The sequence below is a fragment of the Babylonia areolata genome, chromosome 5 (assembly GCF_041734735.1).
Source record: "Babylonia areolata isolate BAREFJ2019XMU chromosome 5, ASM4173473v1, whole genome shotgun sequence".
Classification (NCBI taxonomy): Eukaryota; Metazoa; Mollusca; class Gastropoda; order Neogastropoda; family Buccinidae; genus Babylonia; species Babylonia areolata.
Genome location: NC_134880.1, coordinates 53,861,444 through 53,881,443, shown reverse-complemented (window position 1 = coordinate 53,881,443; position 20,000 = coordinate 53,861,444). Strand labels below are relative to the sequence as shown.

General features: G+C 42.4%; 1 protein-coding gene across 1 annotated transcript in view; it reads left to right on the top strand.

The window, feature by feature from the left end:
* The window catches only part of LOC143282179 (uncharacterized), a 214,240-nt gene that overhangs the window by 11,660 nt on the left and 182,580 nt on the right, over window positions 1–20,000 (top strand). The window contains 8 exon segments of the mRNA XM_076587751.1: window positions 6,032–6,302; window positions 8,247–8,355; window positions 8,777–8,971; window positions 12,040–12,181; window positions 14,542–14,741; window positions 15,172–15,376; window positions 15,580–15,695; window positions 18,567–18,830. Of these exon segments, the coding sequence (XP_076443866.1) occupies window positions 6,032–6,302; window positions 8,247–8,355; window positions 8,777–8,971; window positions 12,040–12,181; window positions 14,542–14,741; window positions 15,172–15,376; window positions 15,580–15,695; window positions 18,567–18,830 (1,502 nt within the window).

Below are 20,000 nucleotides of genomic sequence, written 5' to 3'. Positions count from 1 at the left end.
GTAGATCAAGAGGGAGAGAGAGAGAGGGGAGACAGGTAGATCAAGAGGGAGAGAGTGGGGAGACAGGTAGATCAAGAGGGAGAGGGGAGACAGGTAGATCAAGAGGGAGAGAGAGAGAGAGGGGAGACAGGTAGATCAAGAGGGAGAGAGAGAGGGAGACAGGTAGATCAAGAGGGAGAGAGTGAGGGGAGACAGGTAGATCAAGAGGGAGAGAGAGAGGGGAGACAGGTAGATCAAGAGGGAGAGAGAGAGGGAGACAGGTAGATCAAGAGGGAGAGGGGAGACAGGTAGATCAAGAGGGAGAGAGAGAGAGGGGAGACAGGTAGATCAAGAGGGAGAGAGAGAAGGGAGACAGGTAGATCAAGAGGGAGAGAGAGAGGGGAGACAGGTAGATCAAGAGGGAGAGAGAGAGGGAGACAGGTAGATCACGAGGGAGAGAGAGAGAGGGGAGACAGATAGATCAAGAGGGAGAGAGTGAGGGGAGACAGGTAGATCAAGAGGGAGAGAGTGAGGGGAGACAGGTAGATCAAGAGGGAGAGGGAGGGGAGACAGGTAGATCAAGAGGGAGAGGGGAGACAGGTAGATCAAGAGGGAGAGAGAGAGGGGAGACAGGTAGATCAAGAGGGAGAGGAGGGAGACAGGTAGATCAAGAGGGAGAGAGAGGGGAGACAGGAAGAGCAAGAGGGAGAGAGAGGGGAGACAGGTAGATCAAGAGGGAGAGGGGAGACAGGTAGATCAAGAGGGAGAGAGAGGGGAGACAGGTAGATCAAGAGGGAGAGAGAGGGGAGACAGGTAGATCAAGAGGGAGAGAGAGAGGGAGACAGGTAGATCAAGAGGGAGAGAGAGTGGGGAGACAGGTAGATCAAGAGGGAGAGTGAGGGGAGACAGGTAGATCAAGAGGGAGAGAGTGAGGGGAGACAGGTAGATCAAGAGGGAGAGAGAGGGGAGACAGGTAGATCAAGAGGGAGAGAGAGGGGAGACAGGAAGAGCAAGAGGGAGAGAGAGGGGGAACAGACAGACAGACTGGAAAAAGAGACAGAGAGGGAGGGAGAGAGAGGGGAGACAGGTAGAGAGAGAGAGAGAGAGAGAGAGAGAGAGAGAGAGAGAGATTTTAGTTAAAACATGACAGGAAGAATGGGAGGAATAATAGGAGACAGAGACAGAGACAGAGAGGGAGAGCCATATGTCTTCGTGTTGTGTACAATTACCAAGCGCAAAGTCAGAAGCCTGTAAAGCAAACCAGAACTGCGTCAGCCATGCGGGGTAAGCAGCAAGGAATAAGACCAAGGGGCTCCTGTTTAGTGTTGTGTGTCCTTTGTGTATGCAGCTCTGCACAGGCATGGGGGGGGTTCTGGTCCACACACTGCGCTTTGCAGCCACATGTCAAATCAATGGTGAAAGGTCCCTGGGGGGTGTAGGTACTGGCAGATTGCCAGACAAGACATTGTGAAAGTCTAGTGGGATGGGTAGGTAGACTGGGTAGACGTTTCATGTGTAGGGGACTCAGGGGCTGGGCAGGTTGGTGGGGTGGTGGGGTGGGCTACAGGTATTTTTTCACAGAACGGGCTTGTAACAGAATGAAAGATTGATTGACAAGGTGCGTCATGGATTTTCAGTGGTTATGGAAGTGGCGGACCATTGTGAAACACGAGATGGCATGGAACACACACTGCTATGTGCAGTAATTTCCATTTGCCTTGACACAAGAGAAGCTTTTTTTTTCTTTTTCTTTCTTTCTTTTTTTTTTTTTTTTTTTGAATGACGCAGGCATTAACTTATCATTCTGCTTGCACTTTGCCCCTCACACACACACACACACATACAAACAAACAGACAAACATACATACATGCATACATACATACATATATACATACATACAGGCACACACATGTATAATAATCATATTGCTGCACACACACACACACACACACACACACACACACACACACACACACACATTGTTACCTCGATTGTCTATCTGTCTTTGGTATAAGTTTGTAAACATCAACTCAGAAGAAAAAAAAAAGAAAAAAGAAAAGCGTATGAAAGATCCTGTAATCCACGTCAGCATTTGGCAGGTTATCAAAACATGTACATACCCAGAATGCACCTTCCCCTTGAGAAAGGAGTGTGGCTGCTTACATACGCACACACAAATTACTTTTGTAGTACTCAATGAATAAACAGCTGTAGTACGTAGAAGTAGTATCAGATTTCACATAGTTGTCCTGGTACACATTCAGAGTGTGCCAGTTATGGTGGAACCTGCAGATAAGGTTGCCTTGGGTAAGAAGGGTTGTAAAGTTTCCTTCTGACAAAGCCTGTAGGTTTATATGACACTTTGCTCCAGGGGAGTTTATGTTTACCTTGGAGGGAACATCTCTTGGCTCGGGCAGTTGATGGGATGTGTACTGTCACTTGAGAAAAAATCTTGACCTGAATGTGTGTGTGTGTGTGTGTGTGTGTGTGTGTGTGTGTGTGTGTGTGTACACACACACACACACACACACACACACATATATATATATATATATATATATATATATATATATATATATATATATATATATATATATATATATATATATATATATATATATATATATATATATATATATATATGCATGTGTGTATAGGTGAATATAAATGTATACAAATGCATATATTTCAGTCAAGAAATTAATTTAGAACATGACTTACACTAGGAAAATTACAGTACTTTCAAACCAGTTCACTTGAAGGGATACATAGCTTTGGATAGCAATTACAATGACAGCGTTAGTAGCAGAAACAATGACAGCGTTAGTAGCAGAAACAATGACAGCGTTAGTAGCAGAAACAATGACAGTGTTAGTAGCAGAACAATGACAGAGTTAGTAGCAGAAACACTGACAGCAGCAGACAAAGCAGCAATAACAAAAACAAGAAAACAGCATGAAAATATGACAACAGTAACAACAAGTAAACACCTCACAATACTTTCCTCCTGTTGGCATTCCTATGTGTGAACAGCAGTTGATGTATAAACAGAATGTATACTCACCAGGAATAATCTTTTTTTTTAATGAACACTTTTTTGAAAACATTTTACATTATGTAAGTACATACATTCACACATACAAAGTGAAATAAAGGAGAATTTAAAACACATAAGGGAAAGATACACACAAGCATTGTTATCATCAGTATCATCAACATAAATATATATAGATTGGTATGCTTTCACTTCCTATTCCTTGATTCAATGATCCATTTTTTTCTCAGGCTCCCATATCAATTGTCCACATCTAACACCCCCCCCCATTCCCCCCCCCCGCCCACCCCCTACACACACACACATCCCACACTCCATGTTGGATGGATCTCACTATTGTCTGATTCTCCATTTCATGCTTGTTTTATGCAAAGAGATGTTTGGTAAACACATATTGTACTGTAGGTAAACAAATATTGTTCACGAACTTCATGGTAGCAGCACGGGAGCAGGTAAGCATGAACATGAACACAGCAAAGACAATAGTGGACAAAGAAAAAGAAATTGATAAATGACAGGAATACTTGTCAATCATGCTAAAAGCAGAATTAATAGCAACCGCCTCCTGTCCATGTCTATATTATGCGTGGCTTAAGCTGTAGCTGAGCTGATCAGTCATGCTGTACACACATTTTGGTCTTCCATGCATCCTTTGGAATTTTCAAGCATAAGGTGCAAAGATGAAATATTAACTACTAATCCTTTGGCAGTCCGGCATAATGTACAGATATTAGAAATTAACTGATGTTCCTTTGGCAGTATATTTTTTCCTGTTTATCCAGTTTCATATTTCCCTTCATTTTCATAATAGTAAAGACGGGCGCAATAGCCGAGTGGTTAAAGCGTTGGACTGTCAATCTGAGGGTCCCGGGTTCGAATCACGGTGACTGGTGGGTAAAGGATGGAGATTTTTACAATCTCCCAGGTCAACATATGTGCAGACCTGCTAGTGTCTGAACCCCCAAGCAGAAGATCAAATACGCACGTTAAAGATCCTGTAATCCATGTCAGCGTTCGGTGGGTTATGGAAACAAGAACATACCCAGCATGCACACCCCCAAAAACGGAGTATGGCTGCCTACATGGCAGGGTAAAAACGGTCATACACATAAAAGCCCACTCGTGTGCATACGAGTGAATGCAGAAGAAGAAGAAATAATAGTAATGATGGGAAGAAGAAGAAGAAGAAGAAGAAGAAGAAGAATGATACTACTACACTTAATAATGCTGCTGCTGCTAATAATGATAATAATGCTAATAACAATACCAATAATGATGCTAATGCTATGATGATGATAATGATAATGATAGTAAAATAATGATGATGATGCAGAAATTAGATAATGATAATGACAAGGGCAATGACAACAATAATAATGATAAAATAATGATAATGATACTGCTACTGCTACTACTACTGCCACTACTACAAATGAAAATAATGATAATGATACTACTACTGCTACTACTACTGCCACTACTACAAATGATAATGATAATAATAATGATGATGATGATTATGATAATGATAATAATAATAATAATAATAATAGTAATGATAATAATAATAACGATGATGATGATGATGATGATAATAATAATAATGAACAGAATAATAATTATCATGAAAATAAAGGTATTTAGGTAGTATTGATTGCCCAGAAACAAACCAAAACCCATCCACACCAGACATTCACATGCATGTATAACTCTGAATCAGGGATGAAAGACTGACATTAGTCTGCAATGGGAGGCATAGAAAGTCACAAGATTTTGTGGTTGTTTTTTTCCTGTGGAGATTGGAAACATTGACTGATAAATGGAAAATGGCCTTTCTCTGTAATGTGCGTTGGGAGACTGGTCACTGTCATTGCAGACATCCTTCTGACGGGTCTCATGCAAGGGATAATAATAATAATAATAATAATAATAATGGTATTTATATAGCGCTGAATCTTGTGCATAGACAAATCTAAGCGCTTTCGCACCAGTCATTCTCACGCACGCGTAACTCTAAAACTGGAGAAACTAAAGACAAGGAAGAGGCAGGGAAGGGAGGCTATTTTGGGAAGAGGTGGGTTTTAAGGCCAGACTTGAAAGAGCTGAGTGTGGAGACTTGACGAAGCGAAAGAGGAAGTTCATTCCAATTGCAAGGTCCAGAGACAGAGAAAGAACGGCGGCCAACAGTCGAGAGTTTGAATCTGGGTATGCGTAAGTGGAGTGGATCTGAAGCTGACCGTAGTGAGCGAGATGGAGTGTAGAGGTGAAGGCAGCCACAGAGATAGGGATGAAACTCAAGCCATGTGATGCATGACAAATGGCTTTAGAGAACTCTGTTGGAAGGTTCTTTTTCTCACTGGTTTATTGTCTTATTCTTTAAAAAAAAAAAAAAAAAAAAAAATTATTGTCTTATTCAAAATAAGGTGATTTTTACACACATGCATTCATTCAGTTGAGCACACATGTACACATGGAATTGATTTGGGGAATGGGTGAGAGGTTGGAGGAGCGGAGGTAGGGAGGTGAAGGTATCAAAAAAAAGAAAAGAAAAAAAAAAGAAGAAAAAAAAAGAGAGTATGCTCTGTTAGTTGGATGAGTCATCAGTCATAATATTATCAATGTAAGAAGTTTTAAGTTAGTTATTACAGAAGGTATGTAACTTAAGCAATTGATGTTACATATTTCTGGGAGTCTTACAGAAAAAAGACCACGTTGATTATTGCTGTATTTTGTGCTCAAATCTGTCCCTCTGTTCTTATGGTGGATAGTGAGAACTGGAAAGCCAAATAACAGATGAGGCACTGAAATAGTGCTGGGAGTGATTACAGGTCACAATTTAAAAAAAAATATTTTGTATTCCAAGCATTCAGTTTTCATGGGGAGGGCACATCCTTTTTGTCATAATCCATCCTAATCCAGTTTTCAATCTTTCTCATGCATGTAACAAAAAAAAAAAAAACAATAATAAAAACCACCGTTTCTGCTGTTGTGCACAGTTGTGACGGCACCATCAAAACAGAATGCTCTGCCGGAACCTTCAACGCCAACAGTGGGTCCACCTCCTCTGCAGCCTGCACGTCGTGCGACGCGGATAAAATCAGCAGTGCTGGCGCCGCGTCCTGCGAACTTTGCCCCGCAGGTTACAGCTGCAGCGGTGGTAGCAGCACCACAGCCTGTGGCAGCCTGGAGTACAGTGTTGTGGGAGATGTGTCCTGTCAAACCTGTCCTGCAGACAGTATCTGTCCCACTAACAACCAGGCGCCGTCTGTAAGTGTATATGTAAAGTGTGTTGTTAGTATTTGTCCCACTGACAACTGTAAGTGTATAGCATGTTGTCAGTATCTGTCCCACTAACAACCAGGCTGTCTGTAAGTGTATAGCATGTTGTCAGTATCTGTCCCACTGACAACCAGGCTGTCTGTAAGTGTATAGCATGTTGTCAGTATCTGTCCCACTGACAACAAGGCTGTCTGTAAGTGTATACCATGTTGTCAGTATCTGTTCCACTAACAACCAGGCTGTCTGTAAGTGTATAGCATGTTGTCAGTATCTGTCCCACTAACAACCAGATTGTGTGTAAGTGTATAGCATGTTGTCAGTATCTGTCCCACTAACAACCAGGCTGTCTGTAAGTGTATAGCATGTTGTCAGTATCTGTCCCACTGACAACCAGCCCCTGTCTGTAAGTGTATAGCATGTTTTCAGTGTCTGTCCCATTGACAACAAGGCTGTCTGTAAGTGTATAGCATGTTGTCAGTATTTGTCGCACTAACAACAAGGCTGTCTGTAAGTGTATAGCATGTTGTCAGTATTTGTTGCACTAACAACAAGGCTGTCTGTAAGTGTATAGCATGTTGTCAGTATCTGTCCCACTAACAACCAGGCTGTCTGTAAGTGTATAGCATGTTGTCAATGTCTGTCACACTGACAACAAGGCTGTCTGTAAGTGTATAGCATGTTGTCAGTATCTGTCCCACTAACAACCAGATTGTCTGTAAGTGTATAGCATGTTGTCAGTATCTGTCCCACTGACAACAAGGCTGTCTGTAAGTGTATAGCATGTTGTCAGTATCTGTCGCACTAACAACCAGCCCCTGTCTGTAAGTGTATAGCATGTTGTCAGTATCTGTCCCACCAACAACCAGGCTGTCTGTAAGTGTATAGCATGTTGTCAGAATCTGTCCCACTGACAACAAGGCTGTCTGTAAGTGGATAGCATGTTGTCAGTGTCTGTCCCACTAACAACCAGCCCCTGTCTGTAAGTGTATAGCATGTTGTCAGTATCTGTCCCACCAACAACCAGGCTGTCTGTAAGTGTATAGCATGTTGTCAGTATCTGTCCCACTGACAACAAGGCTGTCTGTAAGTGTATAGCATGTTGTCAGTATCTGTCCCACTGACAACCAGGCTGTCTGTAAGTGTATAGCATGTTGTAAGTATCTGTCCCACTAACAACCAGATTGTCTGTAAGTGTATAGCATGTTGTCAGTATTTGTCCCACTAACAACCAGCCCCTGTCTGTAAGTGTATAGCATGTTGTCAGTATCTGTCCCACTGACAACCAGATTGTCTGTAAGTGTATAGCATGTTGTCAGTATCTGTCCCACTAACAACCAGCCCCTGTCTGTAAGTGTATAGCATGTTGTCAGTATCTGTCCCACTAACAACCAGCCCCTGTCTGTAAGTGTATAGCATGTTGTCAGTGTCTGTCCCACTAACAACCAGGCTGTCTGTAAGTGTATAGCATGTTGTCAGTGTCTGTCCCACCAACAACCAGGCTGTCTGTAAGTGTATAGCATGTTGTCAGTATCTGTCCCACTGACAACCAGGCTGTCTGTAAGTGTATAGCATGTTGTCAGTATCTGTCCCACTGACAACAAGGCTGTCTGTAAGTGTATAGCATGTTGTCAGTATCTGTTCCGCTAACAACCAGGCTGTCTGTAAGTGTATAACATGTTGTCAGTATCTGTCCCACTGACAACCAGCCCCTGTCTGTCAATGTTTGTTCGACTACCAACCAAGTTGTGTCTTTAGGTGTGTAGCTTGTTGTCAGTAGTTAACACAGTACATGTACCCCCATTCATGAACATACAGTGCATTGTGTTTGGAGTTTGTGGCCGTGTGTGTGCATGCCTTTGGATGCACCTAATCTCTGTGGTGAAGCATAGTTCAGTTGAAAATTAATTGTTATGTGAACGGGATTGATTTCAGGCATGTCCAGCAGGTCAGGTACCTAACTCAGGTCAGACGGCGTGTGAAAACTGCACAGCTGGCAGTTACAGAGGATCATCCGATTCATCCTGTGTCACCTGTCCCACAGGTGAGTGAGGTGTTCCTGTTGGAGAAACAAAGAATAGAGAATGGCATAAACAGTGAGAACACTCGGGGGTGTTTGTTAACTCACTCAGTACGGCCAGTCCTCTCTTCTCCTCTACACAGACCCCTCGGATGTCCAGTGGGTGTCTGAATGACCCAACCTTTAGCTTCCGTCGTCAGAATTGTGGTATTCTTTGTCAACATTCACCTCTTCAGTATAAGAGCCTTCCGCTTGCAATATTTTGATGATGGTAATTGGGGTGAAACGCTGTTAACGTCGTCTCTTTCGCTGTTCGTATGGAGAGAGTTAATGTGATACACATATGTGCAGAAAATAGCAGACAAATAAACAAATTACGAGAATGGAATGTAATTTTCGGCCTACATACATATTTTCACACTGCATTATCCTGTTTCATTTTCAGGGCACAAGTGCCCAAACGATGGCATGGATGCAGCTATTCAGTGCCCAAGCGGTGATTACCAGCCATCGTCAGGTCAAACAGCTTGTACGCAGTGCCCTGCAGGGAGTGAGTGTTCAGATCCCGCTGTGGCTCAGTCATGTACTGCCGGTCACTTTGCTGCTGCTGGCTCCGTCAGCTGCACTGCTTGCTCTGCAGGTGAGAGAGAGAGAGAGAGAGAGAGAGAGAGAGAGAGAGAGAGAGAGAGAGAGAGAGTATGTATGTGTGTGTGTGTATGTTAGTATGAGTATGTGTATATATATGCTTGTGAGTGTCTGTATGAGTTTGTGTACTTCAAGGCTTCTTCCTTTATATATTGTAATTATATCTTCCTGATCACACAAGACTATTTTTCTGTGTGAAATTCAAATTGTCTCCCTTGGAGAGTGTATTACTGTGGTCACCACGAATATTTCTTTGGTTTTTATTTAGTTTGTCTTTATTCATAAGACTTGAAACAAAACTTTTTCTTGTTAGCAGGCAAGTACAGCTCACCTTATTCATTCTTGTTTCATAATTGTCTCCGTTTTTGTTGTTGTTGTTGTGATATTGTTCTTCGGTTTCATTGTTGCTGATTGCAAAGATACAAATACATAAATGTCAGTCGTAAAAGTTGTTCCATAGCTAATAGGTGCCTCTCACAGGTTACTATAGCAGCACAGGTGTGGGCGTCTGTACAGTATGCCCCAGTGGCAAGAACTGCTCCGACCCAGCAACCAGTGGGGTGTTACTTGACTGTCCGGGGGGAACATTTAGTGGGGAGGGGGATGCTGGGTGTGCACCCTGTAACCCAGGGTATGTAAGTGGAGCAGGAGCCTCCATGTGCACCCAGTGCCCAGGGGGAAAGAACTGCACCTACCCTTCTCAGGACGTGGCCAGTCTCCCAGGCTGCTGGCAGGAACGTTCAGTGCAGAGGGGTGGAGACTGTTGCATGTACATGTGGTTGTTCATTCAGATGACGGGCGCAATAGCCGAGTGGTTAAAGCGTTGGACTGTCAATCTGAGGGTCCCGGGTTCGAATCACGGTGATGGCGCCTGGTGGGTAAAGGGTGGAGATTTTTACGATCTCCCAGGTCAACATATGTGCAGACCTGCTAGTGCCTGAACCCCCTTTGTGTGTATATGCAAGCAGAAGATCAAATACGCACGTTAAAGATCCTGTAATCCATGTCAGCGTTCGGTAGGTTATGGAAACAAGAACATACCCAGCATGCACACCCCCGAAAACGGAGTATGGCTGCCTACATGTCGGGGTAAAAACGGTCATACACGTAAAAGCCCACTCGTGTGCATACTAGTGAACGTGGGAGTTGCAGCCCACGAACGCAGAAGAAGAAGAAGGGTTCATTCAGATTTCCAATCTTTTTCAAAACAATAGTGAACTTTTTTCCATTGCCTTTCACGATCTGGCATGGAAGTATAACATATTTTTTTTTGTGCATGCTTTGAAATGTCGTGTTTTTGGTGCGTATATACATTAAAAAAAAAAAAAAAAGTTATCGATTCTCACTTTAATCTATTTTCAAAGCACAGTTCATCTTTTATCCCTTGTCTCCCTTGATCTTGCACATATCTTTGCGTTCTTTCTGATGTCATTTGTTTTCAGGTCTGTGACAAATATTGCTTGTTTTGAACTGTTGTGCAATACAGTGGACAATGTATATTGGCACATTTCTTGCCTTGACTTGCTTTAACTTTTGATATTGTCATTTTACACGCCAAAATTTATTATGATAAGTGATATAACACAATATTAAGACATGCAACAGAATTTTCAGTTCCACCATATTTGACATCTTCAGAAGTCTGGATATTTAAGAGTTAGCGATCCATTGTCAAGTGTACAGTATACAGTGTGAGAATGTGTGTGTGTGTGTGTGTGTGTGTGTGTGTGTGTGTTTGGATAAATATGTGTGTGTATGTGTGTGTGTGTGTGTGTGTGTGTGCATAAATGTGTGTGCATGGAATCTGAATAAAACAAAAAGCACTTGATTTAAAACAAGATGAGCAGGTTAGCAGAACTCTGTTCACTATCAAACAAAGTCTATTGCATTAACTCATTCTATACTGCTCGATGACTTCCTTAATTATACTCTCTGTACTGGTTGTTTGTTTATGTTACAAGAAAAATATCTAGAAACAAATGCAATTACATACAGCTGTGAAATTTTGTGATAATATAAAGAATAGAATGGACTAACATTTGGCAAAGTTTCAAAGTACTCACTTAATTATTGACTGATTTATGATATTTTGAAAAAAAATCTGTGTTTTTCACAACTGACATAAAGAGGGTGAGTTTTTCTTATATAACAGAAATTTTACAAATGTTGTCTTTTGTAACTATAGATACTTCCTAATTGTAGCAATTGAATGGGCAAATGCGTATGCACAGTGGATATCCACTGTAGAATCGACTTTGAGCCACAGTACTTGCTGAAGTTGACAGAGACGCCATCTTGTCAAGCGAGCGAGCACAAAGGGTGACTGTACGCTCGCATGTATTGTACTCAAACAAAAGCATTTTCAGCCACAATAGAAGTACAGGCTATAGCGTACCACAGTAACAAAGCGTTGTGCGCATGAGGTATGCTATAGCGTACCTTGGTATAGAAAGATTTAATGAAAAATTTCCACCCCATTTGTTTCATGATTTTTTTCACATGAAATTGCATTCACATTTCAAGTCTTTGACTTACCTCATCTTCACCAGATTTACTTGCTTGCATTTCTTTTATTTAGTTGTGTTTTCCTTTCTTGACAGACTGATGATTTTTTGGGGGGATTTATCTTTTATTACCTTTCCTTTTATTCCCTAGGGCTGGGTGGAAGAAACATATATTTATCTCATTACCATGGTTAAATAAAATTTTGTTTTGTTTCATTTTCTTTCATGGATTAGCATTGAAGTGTTACAGCTGCAGACTTTCTGTATCACAATATTCTTGTATATATATATGCATTTTGTTGTTGTTGTTGCTCTTCCTCTGCTTGTTTCTTTTCTCTCTCTCTCTCTCCCCCCCCCCCGCCCCCACTATTTTTTCTTATATTTTTTTCCTCCTTTTCCCTTCTCTTTAATTTTTTTTTAATTATTATTTTCATTGATGGCTTGATGTAAAAAAGCAATTGTTGCTTATTCAATTTACCATCATGAAATAAAATCTTGACTTGACTTGACTTGACTTGGAAGGTTGTCAGAAATAAGAGAAGTGTGTGGACTGTTTCAGGATACTTTGCGGACAGCTCAGGAGCGTCATCGTGCGCAGAATGCACTGCAGGTCACTACTGCACCTCCACAACGGAAACACCGTGCGGAGCCAGTAAACACAGTGCTGCCGGAGCCACCGTCTGCTCCAGCTGCCCAGCAGGGTTAGTAAAAATTGCTGATTGGAATGATTAATCTAAGCCAGTCTTTGTGAAGCTGGGTTCGTAGAAATTGCTGATTGGAATGATTAATTCAAGCCAGCCTTTGTGAAGCTGGGTTAGTAGAAATTATTTTCTGTTGTTGTGTTTGGCACAAACAAGTGTTCCTGTACAATACAGCTCCAAACAAAGATTTTTTTCTGAGCGCCTCCTTAGTTCAACACAATAAAGTGAGAGGTAGAAGGTGTGTGCATGTGTGTGTTAGGGGGTGTGGGTGTGGGCTGGGGGGGACAGATGCCTGACCTATACATTTTTTTTTTTTTACCAGTGGTAACCTACTTCTCTTAGTATTAACCACTTGACTGTTGCTACTTCACTTAGTATTAACCACTTGACTGCTGCTGACGGGTATGCTCATCAGTAAGAAGCTGTAACTTCACTGAGGTAAGCCAGAGCTTACAGGTCAGAATGTCAGTCAACATTCTGTATTTGAATTTCTTTCAGGATGTCAGTTACCAATCTGTATTTAAAAGATTTTCCTCTTTGGGATCACATTAACATTGATCAGCAGAAACAGCTGAATCATTGACAAGCTACAGGAAGAGTCAGGAAGGCAGTTTCAACTGATGCTACACTAATCATTGACAAGCTAAGGAAGAGTCAGGAAGGCAGTTTCAACTGATGTTACACTAATCTCACTTCACCATGCTTCAGCGGCCATGGGGTTAACCCCTTCAGTGGTCATGGGGTTAACCCCTTCAGTGGCCCGTTTGGTGCCCCTCCAAAAGTGCTCCAGTACGGAAATTTTTTTATCACATCATTATTTGTATTTGTATTGCTTTTTATCACAACAGATTTCTCTGTGTGAAATTTGGGCTGCTCTCCCCAGGGAGAGCGTGTCACTATACTACAGCGCCACCCATTTTTTTGTATTTTTTCCTGCGTGCAGTTTTATGTTTTTTCCTATCGAAGTGGATTTTTCTTCAGAATTTTGCCAGGAACAACCCTTTTGTTGCCGTGGGTTCTTTTACGTGCGTGAAGTGCATGCTGCACACGGGACCTCAGTTTATCGTCTCATCTGAATGACTAGCGCCCAGACCACCACTCAAGGTCTAGTGGAGGGGGAGAAAATATCGGCGGCTGAGCCGTGATTCGAACCAGCGTGCTCAGATTTTCTCGCTTCCTAGTCGGACGCGTTACCTCTAGGCCATCACTCCACTTATAGGAATTTCCTAATCGCAAGATCATTGAATTCATGTGAAATTGTCATAACTGGATAGTATGTTAATTTCTCTTTCAAAAAAGTATTGGATATATATACTTTCTTTTAGCAGTTTGCACGCTGGAATAAAAAAAAAAATTACTCCCTGTGACCAAAACAACCCTTGGCAAATTGTAACTGAATATAAAATTAGCTTTCCACTGAAAGGGTTAAGGTTGAGGATGATAAACTGGTTGGTTTTCCAGGTTGTTGTTGTTGATGATTCTCCCTCACAAGCAAAGATGAGCAAGACCATCACACTGGGTGGCTCTGTAAATGAGTCACAAAGTCCAATCCAAGCTGTGAGTGAAGGGTCGGTGGTGCTGCGAACAGGGGTGTAGCTGGTGGTGTCCAAGTGCCGTCTTGCATTGCCAGCATTTCAGAATGGTGTTGATGATCCTCTGCTCCTCATAGATTGCCCCAGCATTGCCATGTTGAGCAGTCAGAGGCTAGAGCTTTCTTAGTATTTGGGTCAGTGCATCAGAGCATGCTATAGTACCACCAGCAGCAGCCCAGTGAAGAGTCTGGCTGGTACCTATGCCCTACAGGCGGACCTGACTGTGCCATGTTGAGCAGTCAGAGGCTAGAGCTTTCCTTGTATTTGGGTCAGTGCTGCAGAGCTGGAGGGGGATTGTTCGTGAATTTTGTAGTGTTTCTTCTGCCCCCCCCCCCCACCCCCCGTGTGGGAGCACTTTCCTGCACACAGCTCTCACTTAAAGAGACTGTTCTATGGTTTTCCAGGTATGTGTGTTCTGGAACCATCGCCAGCAGTCCGGTGAAGTGTCTGGCTGGCACCTATGCCCCATAGGTGGACCCGGCTGTGCTATGTTGAGCAGTCAGAGGCTAGAGCTTCTCTTGTATTTCGGTCAGTGCTGCAGAGCTTGAAGGAGTGAATCTATGTAGCGTCCCAGCGTGAGAGCTTTTCTGCACACAGCTCTCACTTAAAGAGACTGTTTAAATGTTTTTCCTGGTATGTGTGTTCTAGTACCACCACCAGCAGCCTAGTGCATTTAAAGAGGCTGTTTTGTGGTTTTACAGGTGCGCGTGTTCTAGTACCACAACAGCAGCCCAGTTCACTTTAAGAGACTGTTCTGTCGTTGTCCAGGTATGCGTGTTCTAGTACCACCACCAGCAGCCCTGTGAAGTGCCTGGCAGGTACCTATGCACCGGAGAACTCGACGAGCTGCAGCAGCTGTGACGCTGGGTACCAGTGCCCCCTGGATGGAATGGGCGATCAGGACCCCTGCACCAACGGCACGTACGCTGACTCCACTGGATCGACAGTTTGCAATCCTTGTCCCTCTGGTCAGTGTATATGTGTATGTGGGGGAGGGTGGAGGGGAGTAGGGGGTGGGTTGGTGATCGGTGAGTGAGGGTGTGAGGGAGGTATGTGTGTTTTGGGAGTGTGTGTGATACATGTGTGTTGGGGGTGGAGTGAGGGGGTGAGGTGTGAGGTGAGGTGAAGAATTTGTGTGTGTGTGTGTGTGTGTGTGTGTGTGTGTGTGTGTGTGTGTGTGTGTGTGCTCAAACTTTAAATCAAAAGAGATCATACTAATTTTTTTTTTTGCAGGTGAAACAAACATTATCAATTTCTTTCAGCCTGTCAGACTTTCTTCCTCTTAAAACAACAACAACCTACCATCGTACCTCTTTTGTTTGGTCATTTGATACCAAATGTCTCTACATGATTGACAGTGAACCCACATGAAGCTCTCTCACCTGTCGTTGTTCTCAGGTAAAAAATGCACAGACCCCGCCAGCACGCCCATCGACTGCCTGGCCGGGGAGTACAGTCCAGAGGGCACCACAGTGTGCATCACATGTGCGGATGGCTACTACTCTACCAGCAATGGCGCCGCGATCTGCACCGCTTGCCCTGCCGGCCAGTACTGCGCCTCGAAAAGCTCCTCACCTAGTGACTGCGGCCCTGGAGAATACAGGTGAGAATGGACTTGGTGTTCACCTGTTTGTAGATTGCAGTTGATGTTTCATGTGTGGACTGATACCCTGGATAATACAGGTGAATATGGACTCTGTGTTCACCTGTTCGTTAAACGCATGCATACCTGATTGACAGGTGAGAATGGACTCTTGTAGAACACAATACGTGTAAACATGAAGAAATCGTTGTTGTTTTTTTCAGCACGGGAGTACAGATGTCGTGCACTGCCTGCAACAGCGGTCAGTACAAGACGTCCACTGGTGCTGGGTCCTGCACCGACTGTCCTGCTGGGTCGTACTGCCCCACCACCTCTGCCAGTAAGTCTTTAGATCTGGGAGCAAAATATGTAATATAGAGACAGATTGGTTTATGCATGATTTTATTTTCAAAAGCAAGTAAAGACATTGCAAACACATTGAGCAGCAACAAGCCAAAGTTTATGGTGAGAGACAGATTCTTGTCACAGTGAGTATGCTTTGTGTTTGGGTTGAATAAAAATCTGCTGAGATTATTGAAAGTACGGACTGTTTGAAAAACAACTACAAATGTTTGAGGTTATTCAGATCTTGGAGCAAAATTTCTCACATTGAGACAGATTCTTATCATAATGAGCATGTGACTTAGATAAAAATCTGTTTAATTTATTTAGATGTAGGAGTTAAACATGTGAAATGAAATGGATTCTTATCTTAATGGGCGTGCATTGTGTGTGAGCCAGATCAGAATCTGCCCAGGTTAATTGGATATGTGTGCAATATATGTCCAGTTGAGACAGATTCTTATCACAGTGAGCATGCATTATGTGCGAGTTGAATAGATCTGGGAGTCAAGTATATCATTTTGATAAAACTGAGACAGAATCTGTTCAGATGTGATCAAAGAAAGGACATATTTTTTCCCCAGATCTAAATGTCTATTTACTGACTTGCCTTTGAACAAAAGCAACAACAACAACAAAAATGCAGATCATAAATCAGTCCTGTGTTCTTTCAGCAAAGGCCATTGTAATTTCCATACCTTTATATCATTTATACATTTGTGAGTTAATTGACACAAGAAGACATTTTATATTATTAACTCACTCCAGACGATGGAACGCTATAGCGTTGACGTAAGGTAGCGTTCCGGGATCTTGTTAGCAGCAAACAGACCACAAGAACAAGAATCTTGTTAGCAAACAGACCACAAGAACAATTTTCTTGTTAGCAGCAAACAGACCACAAGAACAGGATTCTTGTTAGCAAACAGATCACAAGAACAGGAATCTTGTTAGCAAACAGACCACAAGAACAGGAATCTTGTTAGCAAACAGACCACAAGAACAGGAATCCTGTTAGCAAACAGACCACAAGAACAGGAATCTTGTTAGCAAACAGACCACAAGAACAGGAATCTTGTTAGCAAACAGACCACAAGAACAGGAATCTTGTTAGCAATCAGACCACAAGAACAGGAATCTTGTTAGCAAACAGATCACAAGAACAATAATCTTGTTAGCAGCAAACAGACCACAAGAACAAGAATCTTGTTAGCAAACCGACCACAAGAACAATAATCTTGTTAGCAAACAGACCACAAGAACAGGAATCTTGTTAGCAAACAGACCACAAGAACAATAATCTTGTTAGCAAACAGACCACAAGAACAGGAATCTTGTTAGCAAACAGACCACAAGAACAGGAATCTTGTTAGCAAACAGACCACAAGAACAGGAATCTTGTTAACAAACAGACCACAAGAACAGGAATCTTGTTAGCAATCAGACCACAAGAACAGGAATCTTGTTAGCAAACAGACCACAAAAACAAGAATCTTGTTAACAAACAGACCACAAGAACAGGAATCTTGTTAGCAATCAGACCACAAGAACAGGAATCTTGTTAGCAAACAGATCACAAGAACAATAATCTTGTTAGCAGCAAACAGACCACAAGAACAAGAATCTTGTTAGCAAACAGACCACAAGAACAATAATCTTGTTAGCAAACAGACCACAAGAACAGGAATCTTGTTAGCAAACAGACCATAAGAACAATAATCTTGTTAGCAAACAGACCACAAGAACAGGAATCTTTTAGCAAACAGACCACAAGAACAGGAATCTTGTTAGCAAACAGACCACAAGAACAGGAATCTTGTTAGCAAACAGACCACAAAAATCTTGTTAGCAAACAGACCACAAGAACAGGAATCTTGTTAGCAAACAGACCACAAGAATCTTGTTAGCAAACAGACCACAAGAACAAGAATCTTGGTAGCAAACAGACCACAAGAATCTTGTTAGCAAACAGATCACAAAAACAGGAATCTTGTTAGCAGCAAACAGACCACAAGAACAGGAACCTTGTTAGCAAACAGATCACAAGAACAGATGCCTGACCAGCAGCATAACCCAACACACTTAGTCAGGTCTTGAGTGCATACTTATATCTTTGTGTACCTGTCAGAGTGGATTTCGTCTACTGAATTTTGCTATAGGACAACATGCTTGTTGCCATGGGTTCTTTTTCAGTGCACCAAGTGCGTGCTGCACACGGGACCTCGTCTCATCTGAATGACTAGGTGCTCAGTTGGATTTTCCACTCCAATTTGGGAGAAAGGGCGAGAGCGGGATTCAAACCCCCACACCTTCACAGACTTTCTGTATTGGCAGCTGAGCGTCTTAACCATTCTGCCACCTTCCTCCTTGGAAGCAAACAGACCACGATAACAATAATCTTGTGAGCAGCAAACAACAGACCAACATAATGTGTGGAGTGATGGCCTAGAGGTAACGCGTCCGCCAAGGAAGCAAGAGAATCTGAGCGCGCTTGTTCGAATCACGGCTCAGCCGCCGATATTTTTTCCCCCTCCACTAGACCTTGAGTGGTGGTCTGGACGCTAGTCATTTGAATGAGACGATAAACTGAGGTCCCGTGTGCAGCATGCACTTAGCGCACGTAAAAGAACCCACGGCAACAAAAGGGTTGTTCCTGGCAAAATTCTGTAGAGAAATCCACTTCGATAGGAAAAACAAAACTGCACGCAGGAAAAAATACAAAAAAAAATGGGTGGCGCTGTAATATAGTGACGCGCTCTCCCTGGGGAGAGCAGCCCGAATTTCACACAGAGAAATCTGTTGTGATAAAAAGAAATACAAATGCAAATACAAATGACAAAACCGATATCTGCCATCCTTCATAACCCAGGCAACCCCTGCGCGGACGGTTACTACTCCTTGCTGGGCTCCACGTCATGCCTGCCTTGCCCCGGCGGTTATGACTGCACTGACAAGGCCGTGACACCTGTGGAGTGTAGCTCAGGGTCGTACTCCAGCAACGCCACTCTCGGCTGCACCACATGTCCAGCCGGCTCGTACTGTCCCGATTCCGGGATGATCGAACCGATAGCCTGTCCTGCCGGGTGGTACCAAACAGCTGGTGGACAGACGTCGTGCACAGAGTGTGGACAGGGTGAGTGCTGTGTTGTGTGTTGTGTGCCCCTTGTTGTGTGTTGAATGTGTGTGTGTGTGTGTGTGTGTGTGTGTGTGTGATTTTGATATTGGCCTGCTGTCATGGAGATGTATAAGGAAGTATTCATGTTGTCAGTGAGTGAATGTGTTGAGTGAGTGAGTGTGTGTGTGTGTGTGTGCATGTTCGTTCGTCTTCAGTTTAACTTTTTTTCACTTGAAGTGATATTAGACGAAAAAAACAACAAAAAACCCCAACAAAAAACAAAAACAAAAACGTGGGGGAAGGGGTTGTGGGAGGGGGGGTGGGGGTAAAAATGTGTGCATATGTGGAGGGTGAATAGGGAGAGACAATGCTAGGGAAAATGGAAACGTTATAAACGCCAACATCAAACAACTATAACAAATGTCCTATTGGACTACGCAGTGTGTGACTGTGTGTGTGTGTGCATGTTGTAACCACTTGGCTATTGCGCCTTTTAATGATGGTGTGCTGTGGCTGGGGTAAGAAACAAATGTGCCAGTCCTATAATGATTGCCACTGTTGTGGTCACACAGCATAAAATATGCTTATTGCCATAAAAGTATCAATCATAAAATAGTAACGATGATAATAACTGGTGAGATAATGATGGTGTGGGGTTCTGTAAAAGTATCTATTGTAAAATGGTAACGACGATGATAACTGGTTAGTTAATGATGGTGTGTGGTTCTATTCAATTATGAAATAGTAATGATAATAATAATTGGTTAGTTAATGATGGTGTGCTACATAGTAATGATGATAATAACTGATGAGTTAATAATGGTGTGTGGTATGATATAAGTATCAATTATAAAATAGTAACAATGATGATAACTGTTGAGTGAGTGATGGTATGCTATATAAGTATCAATTATAACATAGTAATGATGGTGATAACTGGTTAGTTAATGATGGTGTGTGGTTCTATATTAGTATTAATTATGAAATAGTAATGATGATGATAACTGGTGAGTGAATGATGGTGTGCTATATAAGTATCAATTATAACATTGTGTAACCTGTGAATGGAGAGAATTGCCACTCTTTACTGTTTGTTTATCAATATAATAATAATAATAATAATAATAATAATAATAATAATAATAATACTAAAATGCAGGCTTATATAGCACAGTACCCCCATCTCAG